The 15,944-nt window shown below is 33.1% G+C and overlaps 1 protein-coding gene across 1 annotated transcript in view; it reads right to left on the bottom strand.

Moving 5' to 3' along the window:
- The window catches only part of LOC114334503 (inositol polyphosphate 5-phosphatase E), a 64,696-nt gene extending 50,895 nt beyond the window's left edge, over positions 1-13,801 (bottom strand). The window contains exons 1-3 of the mRNA XM_028284553.2: positions 13,355-13,801; positions 4,409-4,529; positions 4,171-4,345 (exon numbers count right to left, since the gene is read on the bottom strand). Coding sequence (XP_028140354.2) covers positions 4,171-4,345; positions 4,409-4,529; positions 13,355-13,588 — 530 coding nt within the window. The 5' untranslated portion in view covers positions 13,589-13,801. The remainder of the gene's footprint in view (positions 1-4,170; positions 4,346-4,408; positions 4,530-13,354) is intronic.
- Positions 13,802-15,944: the final 2,143 nt, after the last annotated feature.

Raw genomic sequence — 15,944 nt, forward strand, 5'->3', positions numbered from 1 at the left:
CTGAGTATTTTATTTCTGCACATAATACCTACATATTTAAAATAATCTCAGAGTTATTTCGTAATCCCTCCGCTACTGATCGGTCATAAAAAATAACACTACAGTAGAACCTCGATTATCCGTCAGGGCACCGGACCAAAGGTATGACGGATAATCGAAAAGACGGTTAACAGAACATTAAAAATAATTAAAAATTTATAGTACAACTCTCAAATTTCATTTGTATGGTTTGTTTGACAATATAAGAGGGATTTGTGTTCGTACAATCGAATCAATTTAAAATATTCTGAAATCTGTGTTTGTTTTACTGTTGCTTCACATTTTGCGACGGCTGAATTTCTTAATCAGCATAAGATCATGCAATCTACTTTATTGGCTTCTTCTTGTTGAGAATACCACTCGATGAATTATTGCAAATGCAATGCAGCTTCTCTAGATTATTTACACAAATCTTTGTCAGTTACAATAGGTTCATCAACATAGCTACAGTCAAATTCCAAGTCTGTGTCAGCTTCTAAATCTGTTTGGTTCACCTTTGTTGCCATTTCAACGATTTCTTTATCTGTCAGCAATAGATAGCCGTTTGCGTCCTCATCACAAATCAAATAAACTTTTTTTTTTAAATTGTTTACATTAAAATTTTTGATTATGTAGTCAATACAACTTCTGTATGTACCCTGACGGTTAACAGAGGTGACGGTTAATGGAGAGACGGATAATCGAGGTTCCACTGTATCTGCATATTTCGTTTTTAATTTTTAAGCATAAACAAAAATGTAATGTGCCGACAAGTTGAGAGTAATACGATATTGTATTTATTGTATACGAACATGAATCATTTTTCACCTTATTTTTCTAATAATGTTTTATTGTAAAGGCATAACTTTGATTATTAATTTCGTCTACCGAAATTATTTAGTATATAAGCTTATTTAGTCTACCAGAAGTTATCAGAATTTAATAACAAAGTTCACTCGGGGTTTTGACTATGCTAATATTTTTATTTATCACAATAAATTGTTCTTAGGTAATACCATCCGTATTCAATCCAGATACATCCATCTCGCAAACAAAAACAAATAAAAATAAACATCTGGCAGTGAGTCACGCGTCCCACGACCCAAGAAAACTGTACGCCGATGACAAACGTTCCCAAGCGAGACCTGCGAACGCATGAACTGATAGCAGGATGCGCAAAACTGTCTACGCAGTTCGCCGGTGCAGGTTGTGTCTCGCTTAGGTTCAATTTGCGCCTGGCTTAACTAGCGTTAAAAGATAGTTTTCCATTGTTACCAGAGGCGTGCTGTAGGGATATATACTTCTTTTTCGCCCCTTTCCACCCTCACAATGTAGCAACTGTCGTAATAATTATTTCAGCATGTTTTTTTGATTCCTTGTTACTTTTTACATAAATATCCTTTTGTCTTAATGTGATAACGTAAGTATTTTTCAAGTTATTTGTGTTTTAATGTAATGGATTCAATATGATTATGTATTTTAAACACATAATCTTATTGAATGTAGTTTAAAATACATATACTTCGTCTAATTTACTAACCGTTGCACGTCATCCGCGTCATAGCCTGTGACGTCACATGGTACCAACATGAAATATTTAGGCGGTAGGTGTGTTCTTTTTTAAAATCATTTTGCCTAGTACACTGGAATTACAGCCACTAGACATATGTTATTATATACGCGTAGAAATAATATTCGACGATTTCTATTAATGTTAACCTAAAGAAATACACAATAATATGTTTCATTTACTTTGTATAAATGGATTATAGAGCGTTTTTATAAGGCAGATTTGTTCGGAACACACTGTAACTGTAATCGAACGAAGGTGACATTTTAGAATAAATTGGTAACATTTATTTGACAGTTCCGGTGATGATACTTCATATTTGTTTATATTCTTTACTATAAGTATCTGTTTTATTATATTTACTGTTTTTATTATTTACTTAACTATAAAAAGATCCTCTACTATAAAAATATAAATTTCACCTAATTTTATCACGACTTGGAATAATCGAGGTATCTGACAACTTTTTTAGTTGTTATTGTAGACATATACAAAGAAACCTACCGGCTTCATGCCAAGAGTTCGGAGCCGTTTTTTAATTATTAACAATGCAGTGTAAAAACGCTTGCACTGCAAATCTTAAAAGATTGTAACTTAATTCTTGTTCTCTATTTCTTAAGTTTTTACTTATTTACATTGAATAATAATTTGTTTTGTTGTATAATCCACGTTTACAATAATTATGTGATATATTTGATTTAAAATGGATTCAGGATTTTTTTATACTTTGGCAACTATGTTAACTTAGATCTCTGGCGTAGATAATGACGTGCAACGGTAAGTAAATTAGATGGACTGTAGTCTTATGGAACCCATTATCTTTAAACGCAAATAAGACCAAATCGCAATGAGACAAAAGGATGATATTTATGTAAAAAGTAACAAAGAATCAAAAAACATGCTGAAATGATTATTAAGACAGTGGCGTAGATTGTGAGGGGGAAAAAGGGGCGAAAATGAAGTATATATCCCTACGGCACGCCTCTGGTAACAGCGGAAAACTATGTTTTAACGCTAGTTAGAGTATCCTAACATGTGTAAATTGTTTGTCAAGTTTGAACGAAAAATATTGGAAGGTGTTAAAACAATGGGCTAAAATTATTTTAGAATATTTGTAATATGGCTAACATGTACATTGCACGTAAGCACTGATGATGACTGGTAAACCAGTCGAAAACTAGTTATGTGAATTGATGTGGCCCTTTTGAGGGTTTTTTTAAATATACCTTTTATACAGCATTTATTGTTTTTGTATCACATGGTATACAGCCAACTACAGGAAAACTTTTTTCCTTGTGGATTTTTGTAATAAAACACTCTGTATCTCGGTAAGGAAGAATATTTTATTTAAGTGTTTTGGGTTAAATCTTCATATTTTGTGCTAAAGTTTCTCCAGTTACGATATGCGCAATTGTTAATGAAACACCATGTATAAAGGAAGAAGAAAAATCAGAATTAAGGGCCGGTTGTTCGAAAGCTAATCAACAATGATCACTATCAAATATTTAATTACTGTCAAAACTGTCAATGCCAACTTTGGTTGGGTTGCTAAAAACATAATTGATTACAATTCTGAGACTATAATCAATTAATATAACAATAATTATTAACATAATTGATAATCAATCTCATAATTTTAATTAATTATGTTTTCAGCAACCCAAACAAAGTTGACATTGACAGTTTGGTGACAGTAATTAAATATTTGATAATGATAATTGTTGATTAGCGTTCGAACAACCGGCCCTTAAACTGAATATTTACCATGAGGTCATTTATGAACTCAAGATTTATAAATGTGGTATTCTTTTTCTCATGATCTTTCAGTGCGTCACAGTTTTTCGATTTCTTTCTAACGCATTAAATTGTATGTGACAGAAAAAAACGCACGTCGGTGATTACATTTCGTCGGTGACATTTATAACATTTAGGGCCGGTTGTTCGAACGCTAATCAACAATAATCACTATCAAATATTTAATTACTGTCAAAACTGTCAATGTCAACTTTGGTTCGGTTGCTAAAAACATAATTGATTACAATTCTGAGACTATAATCAATTAATATAACAATAATTATTAACATAATTGATAATAAATCTCATAATTTTAATTAATTATGTTTTCAGCAACCCAAACAAAGTTGATATTGACAGTTTGGTGACAGTAATTTTGATAATGATAATTGTTGATTAGCGTTCGAACAACCGGCCCCTATTCTAGTTATTCTAGTTGTCGATAGATGGCGCCATAATAAAAAAAATAATTTTTTTTAATTAGATAATAATATTACAAATATAATCTGTATAATTTATAAGACTATACAAATCAAAGAAAATACCATTTTATAAATGCAAGAAACACATTTGATTTGTTTTTATTCCAAATTGAAAATAAAAGTGACAACTGTCAGATTTAACTAAAATGTCATGTTAGAATAAATGTCATAAATATGTATTATCACGGACTTACCCTTTTTCCTATCATTTGTTACTCACTGAAAAATGCTCATGAAAAGGACAATAAATATGATTTGATGTACCGTTTTTGTAACTTTCACGGTAAATTCAATTTTTATACTTACTGTGGTGGAGAATGTCCATTCATATTCCAAGTACCTACAAAAATAGTTATTTCACGATTAGGACATACTCTGTCCAATTCACTAGGACCTAGTAGAGAATTAGCACCGATTTTACCCTGCAAAAAGTTCCTTTGTCTCGCTTTACTTATAGGAATTAGGTGAAATGGATTAAATCCTAAAATATTTTAGCAAATTAAATTAGTTAAGAATAAATTAAAAGTAACTAAGTGATACTTACCTTTATGTTCCAGTAGGTTCTCATGTGATATTGATTTTTCCCTAGATTTGCCAGCTGGTATTGCATCATTGCAATTACCACACACATTACTGTCAGATAAACTGTTGTGCCTATCCAAATTCTAAAAACAAATTTAAAGTAAGTATCTTAAAATATCATCAACAGTAAGATCAGTTATAATTACAAAGTATGTTTTGATTGAAAATTGTATATTTTTTTACAGCTAAAGTAGAATAAATAGATCTGTTTTTAGAATGTTTAAGATTTAACAAATGGTAACATTATGATCAATAAATGGGAATCGGTATCTATGACTTAAATTCTTGGAATAACATCACTAGAATAACCAGTGGCGTAGCGTGAGTGTCGGCTGCCCGGGGCGGAAGACAAATTTGCCGCCCTCTTATTTAGCTATTTTAATTTAATGGATACTATACAAACTATACATTACATACGTTAATCATAGAGAACTTTTTGGCGAGAGCAGTCATCATTGCTTTGCATTATACAGGTTAGATTTTAAATAAAAAAGTTTATCTAAGCTTCACAATCACGTTTATTCATACAAAAATTCTTTTACTTTAACCAACTAGATAAATTGATATAACTTACAGTCGAAAAAATACCCATGAACGAACATATAAAACACGCTGTATTTTCCTGTCACCGTGTCACAAAGAAAATTGTCCAGCGCAAGTACATGTAATAATAATTATTACATGTACTTGCGCTGGCCAATTTTTTGTGTGACACGGTGACAGGAAAATACAGCGTGTTTTATATGTTCGTTCATGGGTATTCTTTCATTATTCCGACTGTAGGTACCTATCACTTAAGATCAGGTACACCTTGACAACCGACAAGATTAAATAAAATCAATTTTTAATTAGCACTAGAACGATACTATAATGTTATATTTTTATTGAAAAATAATATTAGTATTTGTTAGAATTAAAAACAAAACTTCCGTCTTCAATTAAAAATGTATACGTCTACTTTTTTTAAGAGCAAAGTCTTTTATCGCACTGTCAATGTCTATCGCATCACACACCTCTTTCTCAATAGACAAAATAGCCAAAATAGTCGATTTTAAATAATTTTTAATCAACTTCAATTTTGAAAAACTTCTCTCACAGCTGACATTGCTTATAGCAACTGCAAAAAATATTCGGAACATTATTAAAATATTGGGCAGAGTATCTTCCAGCTTGGATTTAACAATAAATTTAAATAATTCAAGTGAGTCTGCTTGAAAGCAATTTATTTTCGTTGCCTGTAGCAGCAACGAAAGTCCGCAGTCGAAGCCTTTCCAGCTTGAAATCCTGCTCGCCAATTTCGTCAGATGCGTAGTCTAGATTACATTCAGTGTTGTCTAGATCTAATAATATAGCCGCCGTTAGATAAGCAAACTTATCCGTTAAATTCTGTATCTGTTGAAAATGCTCACGAACTTCTACAATAACTCTATCTAACGGAGAAAACAGCTTTCGTCTCAACTCATTTTCACAAGACAAGTTAGCATCTCTAGTTCCGTCATCAAAAATATGCTTTCTTGTTATGCGCCTCCGAGGTTTTATGGAATCCAAGTTATTCACACATATTTTTTGCATATCCTACAGCGCCATTTGCCCATGCCTCTCTTTTCTCTGTCAATATCATTTGCAAAGCATTTACTTTCTGAGCGCACAATCTTATGTCAAGTCCCCTTGCTTATACCTATTTTTGTGCATCATTCACTTCATGTAGCACCGGTTGCCATAGGCCCAAAAAACAAGGAAAGGAAAATGACTGCATCGAAACTAGTACAGACCAATTAAATGTTCGAACAAACCACCCTTTTGCAGTGAAAAAAACCTAATCGATCATACAATGCAAGTTTCATTGCATTCAGCTGATCTGGCTGTACCCGACTGCAGAGTTAAACAATTTTTTCTTGCAATTCGTATTCAAACAATTAAGTGTTTTCTTTGTTCCACACACTGAATAACGTATACGCTCTGAGCTTCGCTGGTGTCGCTCCTAGCGGATTACTAATGCGTAATTTATTTAATTGTTATCGCTTAAGAGGGAACAGTAGCGATCAACAGGTAGCAAAAACGCGTTCCAAGATTGCGGCTGTAATTTTGAATATTTTTTCGAGATATTTGGCACACGTATTCGTAATATAATAAAGAATGGCGGTACAGAGCCCAATTTTAAAAATATATTAATATGTGGAAATTACTCTGTAATTAAATACAATATTAAAAAAACGAGCCTGTACCGCAAGTAAGAAGAACAAAAAAATAGGTAGTAAGAAGAACAAAAAAATACACTTTCTTCAAATAAACTTTTTTATCCGATGCCTAGATTTTGTGTCATTTTGGAACTACTAAAATTTTTTATTTCATTAGTAGTTCCAAAATGACACAAAATCTATGCATCGGATAAAAAAGTTTATTTGAAGAAAGTGTATTTTTTTGTTCTTCTTAATGGCGGTACAGGCTCGTTTTTTTAATATTGTATTTAATTACGGAGTAATTTCCACATATTAATATATTTTCCAAATTGGGCTCTGTACCGCCATTCTTTATTATATTACGAATACGTGCGCCAAATATCTCGAAAAAATATTCAAAATTACACCCGCAATCTTGGAACGCGTTTTTGCTACCTGTTGATCGCTACTGTTTCCTCTTAATATTTACAACGCAAAAAAGTAATTAAGTTGTAATCGATTTTTTAAAGATTTTGCTAATCATTTTAACGTTCTATTAATGAAATATTAATTTCTTACTTCGGATACTTTCACAATTACCGTGTAGATGGTGCTTAGATTAATTTATAATTACATATTACGAAATATTAAAAAAAACTTAATTTCAGTATTTAAAACGTAAGTATATTTAAGGTAAAAATATACACCACAGCTTTGACCCACTAATATTATTTCCTATTAATGTTTTTAATTTCAATGTTTTAAATTATTCACTTTGACATTTATGTCAAATTTCCAGTAAAAGCTTACAGACTTGTCATTACTGGCACTGGCGCTCGCGAATTTTTAATTATCCCCTCTACCTACGAGCTCATAGCGTATAGGGTAGTAAAATAATTGCCGATGTATGTAATAGAAGTCATTGTCGCTGATTGTTAGTCATAAGCGGGGAATTTCCACAAGTCAGTATAGACGTTGTTGCCAGTCGCTACAAAATATCATTCAAAGAAAAGGAATTCCCCGAATTCGTCACAAAATAAGTAATAACCAATTCCGTGCTCCTTTCAATCTGTCCGAATTTGTAGTTGCGATAAAAATATAAAATGGTTTAAATATTTACAAAATATTTTTATTATTTATTGTTAAATTTTGCCGCCCCCTAAAAAGTGCCGCACAGTGGGTGCCGCACCCACTACGCTACGCCACTGAGAATAACTATAGTTACCAACTACAGTTTTTCTGTTTTTATATGTGGGTGTTTGTGAGTGGTCTTTGATGAGCGTTTCAGTTTTGTAAAGAATATTGTAGAAGTTTTGTTTGCAACGAATGAACAGGGCCGCCGCTACCATGTGTGCAAAGTGCGCATCGCACACGGGCGGCCGATTATAGGGGCGGCCAAAAGCAAGCCACTGATGATAACACTTTTTTTTAAAACAAAAATAAATTAAAACAAGCTGAAAATGCGAGCATTGTCATAACGAAAACTTTGTATATTTACGTATTTTAATTCATAATATGGAAAATTTCTATTATGAAAAGTAGTTTAGAATTAATAATTATGTTTTAAAGTGCAATTATATCATTCTAATTTAAATGTTATGAACTATAAAGGTAGTTTACTCTTGATCGAAATTCATATTTTTTATATACCTCGTATAAAATTAACAAAATTTTATACAAGGTTTCCCAAAAGTAGTGGAACGGTCGAATATTTCGCGAACTGAACATCGGATCGAAAAACTGAAAAATACGTGTTCAATCATTTTCAAAAATCTATCCAGTGACACCAAACACCAACCTCCACTACACCCCCTGGAGGTGGGGTGGGGGGTAACTTTAAAATCTCAAATGGAAACCCCTAGATTTTCTTGCAGATTTGGATTCGTTACGTAAAAGTAAGCAACTTTTATTCAAGACATTTTTTCGAACTGTGGATAGATGGCGCTATAATTGGGAAAAACGATTTTTCCTGATACCATTGGTAAATAGAAATACACTTCTCGAGAAATACACTTCCAAATGAGAAACCAAACAAATTTTTTTAATACTTTTCGAAAACCTATCGAATAACACTAAACATGACCCTCCAACCCACCCCCCTGGAGGTGGGGTGGGGGGTAACTTTAAAATATTAAATAGCAACCCCCACTTTTTATTACAGATTCGGATTTGTCATGAAAAACTAAGCAACATTTATTCGAAACATTTTTTAGAATTGTTGATAGATGGCGCTTTAATTGGAAAAATACGATTTATTAGCGCCATCTATCAGCATTTTTAAAAAATGTTTCGAATAAATGTTGCTTAATTTTTCATGACGAATTCGAATCTGCAATAAAAAGTGGGGGTTACTATTTAAGATTTTAAAGTTACCCCCCACCCCACCTCCAGGGGGAGGGTTGGAGGGTCATGTTTAGTGTTTATCGATAGGTTTTCGAAAAATATTAAAAACCTGTTTTTTGGTTTCTTATTTGGAAGTGTATTTCTCGAGATATTAGACCGTTTCTATAATTTACCTATGGTATCAGGATAAATCGTTTTTCCCAATTATAGCGCCATCTATCCACAGTTCGAAAAAATGTCTTGCATAAAAGTTGCTTACTTTTACGTAACGAATGCAAATCTGCAAGAAAAACTAGGGGTTTCAATTTAAGATTTTAAAGTTACCCCCCACCCCACCTCCAGGGGGTGTAGTGGGAGTTGGTGTTTGGTGTCATTGGATAGATTTTTGAAAATGATTGAACACGTATTTTTCAGTTTTTCCATCCGATGTTTAGTTCGCGAAATATTCGACCGTTCCCCTACTTTTGGGAAACGGTTGCATCATAAATCTTAGAACAAGAAGAGCTTTTTATGAAGAATAACTTTTATTTGTCAAATTAAAAATAAAAGAGTTATAAATGAAAATGTTCTTGGTATCCATAATTTGAGAAAAATCTTCAAATATTTTATTTTTTTCCATTAGAAGGATGTACACAGACACAATACTGGCTAGTGATTTTAGTCAATAATTTTGCCAATTCGACAAAAAAATAATTTCTAGATAGTTAATAATTATTACTAAATAATTAGTAATTTTGCCAATTTCGGCAAAATTCTCAAAAAACCAAAAAAATTACCTTCTACAATCACTATCCAGTTGTGTCGAGTTTAGGGAAGGACTAGGTATACATAAAATTTTAACTGTATAGCAAATGGAGCAGTCCATTTATCATAAAGGGGAGGCCGTATTTATACTGGTATAAACCTTTTTAAAACTGTTAATAAATTATTGCTTTTAAAATATTTATACTCAAATTGTATTTTTGAACATCTTATTTATTTTATATAATAATTAAATTCACTATCAAATGTCATTGATGTTTTATTAATACTTAATTTAAAATTTCGTTTGATATTCACGAAGTGTCAAACTCAAATGTAAATAACCTATGCTTGGCAAATCGAGATTTAAAAAAAAAGTAGCCAATTTCCTAATCAACCATTTGAGCTGACGTTTAGTGCGTCTGTACGAGATAACCGGATTGTGACGTCACATTTTAGACTTTGAGGTCGATTATATCGAAGACGGTTAGATATATCGAAATGCCGTTTTCAGATTTGGATTCAGAAGGCAAAACTACATAAGAATCCATCGATACACCTGCTCTAAGTATTGCAGGAGCGGCAACGCAATAACACACAGACTTTTGCAAATTTATAAACGAAAAGTTTTCGTTGAAAAATAAATAGTAATGATTCAGATATTTCTATAAACCCTAATATTCCAAACAATCTAAACAAAATGCCAGAAAATGATCAATTTAATTAAAAAACTTGTTTTTATTCAATACCTAATTCTTGATACCACTCAAGATATTTCAAAACACAAAACACGATCAGCTTAATTTTGTTTTCCGTTATGTAAAACTAACTTGCGATGAAAATAATTTATCTTCCAAAGCAAAAGTTGTTGAAAGTTTTTTGGGATTTATTCGCATTTTGGACCAAAGTGCAGGTGGTCTTGTAAATAAAATTTTTCTTGTAAATAAAATAAAAAAACCTTTCCGTACACAACTGAAGAGCAAAGAGGTATGCTGGGACAAGCGTTATGAGTGGTGTATATTCAGGAGTACAAAGGCGCATAACTGACATTGAAGAAACAGCTTCCTATGTTCATTGTGCATCCCATAATCTGTACCTACTATTCAATCTAAAATACTCAACTTTATTAATCTAACATCAAAACTTTTGCAATCTGAAAAGGCAGAGTTAACGGTTGCCCTTCAACTTTTTGAAAAAACTCGTGATAATCTTAGAGAAATGAGAAATTCGTTTTTCGAAACTTTGGCAATAGCAGCAGGAATAGTAGAATAGTAGGGTAATAGGTATACCAGCATTTAAACATAAACGGATAAAACATATAAAAAAAAATTTACGATGAGCTCAGCTGTGACGAAAATATAACTTATAGCAAAAAAAGTTTTGAAGTTAATGATTTCAATGTAAATTTAGATATTGCAATAACTGGCTAATAGGTTTTCATGTATATTCCCAAAAAATCTATTAACACTAATGGATGAAGAATTATTAAAGAAAGGATAAATATTGTCCTCTACACATATTTTAGTAATTATACTGTTATTTGGTGTCGTTATGTTTATAATACGGGGCCCACAAAAATTGTCGCGGGGGGCCCCCAATCTTCAGCTACGCCACTGGAAGGTTGGCTATAACTACAGCAAATTGCTCTCTATCTTGAGCTGTTAAAACGTTACATAAATACTTAAATATAAAAATTCAAAAAATCCTCAATCAATATAATTTGAACCATATTACAAAATAAATCAAATATTTTCTAAAGAGTTGGAAGACTAACTTGAATCATGTTTAATGACAGCAAGTAAAGTACATTATGGTCTGACCTGCAAAGATATGTTGGGACTAGCCTATCAATTGGCTGTAAGTAAATTGTTACGTATAACAATTTAAATTTATCTACTTGGAATTTTTATGTTTCAGGTTCACAATGGCCTAAAAATCCCGAAAAACTGGGATAATAATAACTCGGCGGGAATAGACTCGTTAGTAGGATTTCGTAAGAGGCATCCCATACTATCTATCCACAAACCTGAAGCAACAACCTTATTAAGAGCCGCAAGCTTCGATCTGACTAATGTAAATGCTTTCTTCTAAAATTTAAGTAAATTATATGGAAAATTTGGAGATGCCATATCTATCCTCCGATTTGATATATAATTTGGATGAAACTGTCCACCGAATGTGCTGTCACATTCAAAAAAAGTTAGCCAGGTAACATCGGGTGAGAGAGGAATGCTGATTACTGCTTGTTGCATTAGGAATGCTGTTGGATACAGTGTTCCACCATTTAGTTTTCCCAAGGGCACATTTCAAAAATCAAATGTTATTTGGTGGCCCTGCAGGCTCAAGTGGCAGTGCAACCAAGAGTGGTTGGATGAAAGGGGACATTTTTTAAGGATTTGATTCATTTTTAAAGATATATTACATTTAAAAGAAAATATATGTTTAAAAGAAAACTCTGTGATACTAATTTTTGACAATCACGAATTTGCAAAACAAAACGGGATAATTATGGTAACGTTGCCACCACATACAAGTGCGAAACTTCAATCTCTTGACAAAAGTATTTATAAAAGCTTAAAATCTAATTATAATTCTGCTTGCAACAACTGGATGATCTACAAGCCTGTAAAAGTCATTTCCATCTAAGTATGATGTTGCTGCTCTAAGCATTTCCTAAAGCATTCTCTATCTCAAACATAGTCAATGGATTTTCTTCCACAGGCATATGGCCTTTAAATCGAAATATATTTATAGACAATGACTTTTTGTCATCCAGTGTGACAGACCGCCCTCTGATTACACAACTTCATTGCAGACTTCAAATAGAGATCAACCTCAGCACAAGTTCTTTGTGACGTAGCATATGTGCATACATTACATGTAACAGATTCGAATCATGAGACTATAGTTGCAAAGTTTCTAACTAGTTCTTCCACTTCAACTGTTTCAGCCAAACAACTTTAATTTCACTCATTAAACCTTTTCCAAAAGCCCCACCAAGGAAAACAAATATCACAGGAAGGAAAAAAGGAAAAACGATGACGCTAACAGACATCAAGGACGAATAATTAGTAAATGAATTATTGAAATGAAGTAGAAAGAAAGCGAAGGCTGTAAAGAAAAAAATCATTAAGGAGAAAAAAGATGCCGAGGGTTTTGAGGAATCAAAAAGTGAAGGTCGTTATGCTGAAAGTGATGCTAGTAACAATTTGGAAGACGAAGAAATGGAAATGGATTATTCATCAGTTTCAGTTGGTGATTATGTGTTTGTTGCTGGAGGGGTGTCTAAAAGTAAAATATTTTTTCAGTGGGTTTATTCGAGGAAGAAGAATATGTGCTTACCTATCTACATAAAGAGTAGATTTATTAATGAATCACTCTATGATCTAAATTAATATTTAACACACATCCTAGAAGAATATCTAATAAATGAAGAAAACTAAACTGTAAATAATTAAATTAGGCGAATAATCAAAAAAGGCAAGAATGAAATAACTCAAAAACCAGAACAACATAAGTCAAATTTAATAAAAATAATTGGGGTCCTTTCTTTTCATACAAATATAACAAATACAAGGAATAACAATGTATTGTGCAACAAGTAATCAATCTGGTAGTGTTTAATTGTAAATATATATAAAAAAAAATTAAGTATTAACACTTACATTTGTTGTCAACTTTTTAATATCCTGCATTTTTTTACGTTTAACATCAAAGCTTAAGGGTCTTCTTGAAATGGCTAAATCATTTGTGACTTCTGAAATAATTACATGATCCATACTCTGCTCTCTGGCACTATGACTTCTTGTAACAGATATTCCTACCTTATTGGAGGGCTTGCGTGGAAGAACAAAGCTAGCAAATCCAGCCTTTTTACCCAATTTGATTTTGGGATTCATGGCCAAACAGTTGATTTGCTTTTATTGATTTTCTAATAATAGAATAGTCTTTGATAATATAACACGAAGGCACACATCTTTTAAATGCTTTTGATTGTTGATAATTTGTTATCGTAAATATTAAATATATGAATATGTAACTGTGTAAAATTTCATAAATGTTTGTAGTGTTAAGAGAAAGAATGTTTGTATTTGTAACTCACATTGTATTGTCACTGTCATAAGTGACGGATGACGTAGTAGCACGTGCAGCTGACACGGAACAACTACAGGATAAAGTACAACTTCAGAGTAGGACTCAGTGACTCGGGGATATATTAAAATAATTGAAATTTGTAAATTAACAATCCATATTATTTCTTCAGTTTCATATATTCAGAAACATTAGCCTTCTTTGGACATATAACACGTACCAATAATATTTAGAAACTATGCTTTGTTTTTAAACCACGAGGAGTAGGGGAGACCTGCGAGACTTTGGCCACTTTTTGCATTAGGAGACCTGAAATCCATAAAAATGCTATTTAAACAACGACGAACTGCTGTCCTGTTTTCATAGTCTCATTCCAAAATCTTAAGAGCAATCAAAATGATTGCAGAAAAAAATCTACCGTGCAGGTTGTCCATTGTCTCCTCCACCCGAGGAGATAATGGACTAGAGTCAGGGAGAAAATGGACAGTGGAAGTATATTAAAAATCTTTATGTTTTAAAGCGAATATATATTTTTCTGTTAACTAAACCTGATCTCAAAAAGTATATAATAAATAAAAGTAAAAAATATTATTGATCTTGATCCTAGAATTCAGTGAAACAAGTTATTGCAAATTAATAAACTCCTTCAAATCAATGTTAAAATAGAACATTCCTTGAAATCTTGGCCTGTTGTCCTCAATTGGTTTTGGCAGTACAGTCACAACTTCTTTGAAGCCAACTATATATAGCCGCGGACTCGGAGGTAAAACTGAATCTATTTGACGGAATATTTCTCTTAAGAGATCTTACTTCATATCCCTTCTCAAATATGTCATCAACAAGTGCAACGTGTTTTCGAACGCAAGCTTTTCTATAAACATTCGCAACTACATAGTCGCCTTTACAAATATCTCTATCCTCCCAATCTTCTTTAGAGTCGAAATTATGCTCTGAAGAATGATCTGCGTATTCTAACAGATTGCTTTCATCCTCAGATGACTCATCCTGCAAAACTTTCCTTGTAACAACTTTCCTCTTTTTTGCTTGAATCTTATCTTCTTTTTGTTTTATCTTCTCTTCAAGTAAAATTTTCTCTGGGGTGTCCGTTGCAATCATGCATCTGCCGGGTTTTCATTCTCTATTCGAATTTCCTTTTCTAGCAGGCGCTTTTAGGAAAGGATAAATGATCTTTGGAGATATGAAGGTACGTTCTGCTTGCTTTGAAGAACACGGTGTTACGTTGGGTAATTCATTCTCTGATCGCAGTAGGACTGAAGCAGTTAGGGACCTGTCATTCGAGTCCAACGTCGCCTGGTGGTCCATAGCTGCAGTTGCGGAATGTATATTGACAGGTTCAGATATCGGGCGATCCGTAACAGCAAAAGATAAAAATTCCTCTTCGCCGAATATGTTTCAGTCAAATGGAACAATCCCCATGCACCTAAATCCAGACTTGATGTTCACTGGATTCGCTGTCCCATCCCATGATTGAAGACACATCAGAGGCAAATCGTATATAGTTAAAGTTTGTCCTGGATGAGACAGCATCCAAGAATCTGCTGCTTGGTTGAAGAAAGTCTTAAATGGGCCAAAAACTGTCCTTTTCAACGGTTGGAGTTTGTTGGATATGTGCGGTGGGAGGGTGAAGATGACAATCCTATTATCCCTGCAGAACTCAACGGCATTCAGTGACACATGCGATTCATGGTTGTCCATGATTAGCAGAACACGGTCATGTGAGTTACATTTAACGTGCTTCACAAAATGTTCCAACACCTTCAGAAAATTGTTGCAGGTCATCCAGCCACTGGGATATGCTAACCCCATAGGGTCATCACTGGAAATTCCATTCATCTTCCTAGCAGTGTCAAACCTATGACGCGGAAAAATCCATACAGGTGGTAGAGCTCTCCCTTCTGAACCAATTATCCCAACATGAGTTATTAGTTCACCTCTCTGTCTAGAAATCACTTTTCCGATCTGATGCTCGCCTTTTTTCCCACGATCTTCTGAACCCTCTGCACAGTTGTGACGCCCGTCTGAAAGAGAAAGTAAAATGACAATATTCTTTTCTTTATGATGAAAAGTCGAAATTACCTCATCAAGATTATAAATTTGGGCTGGTGTAAAGGAATACCGACTGACGACATCTTGTAACTTGTT

The sequence above is a fragment of the Diabrotica virgifera genome, chromosome 6 (assembly GCF_917563875.1).
Source record: "Diabrotica virgifera virgifera chromosome 6, PGI_DIABVI_V3a".
In the NCBI taxonomy this organism is placed as follows: Eukaryota; Metazoa; Arthropoda; class Insecta; order Coleoptera; family Chrysomelidae; genus Diabrotica; species Diabrotica virgifera.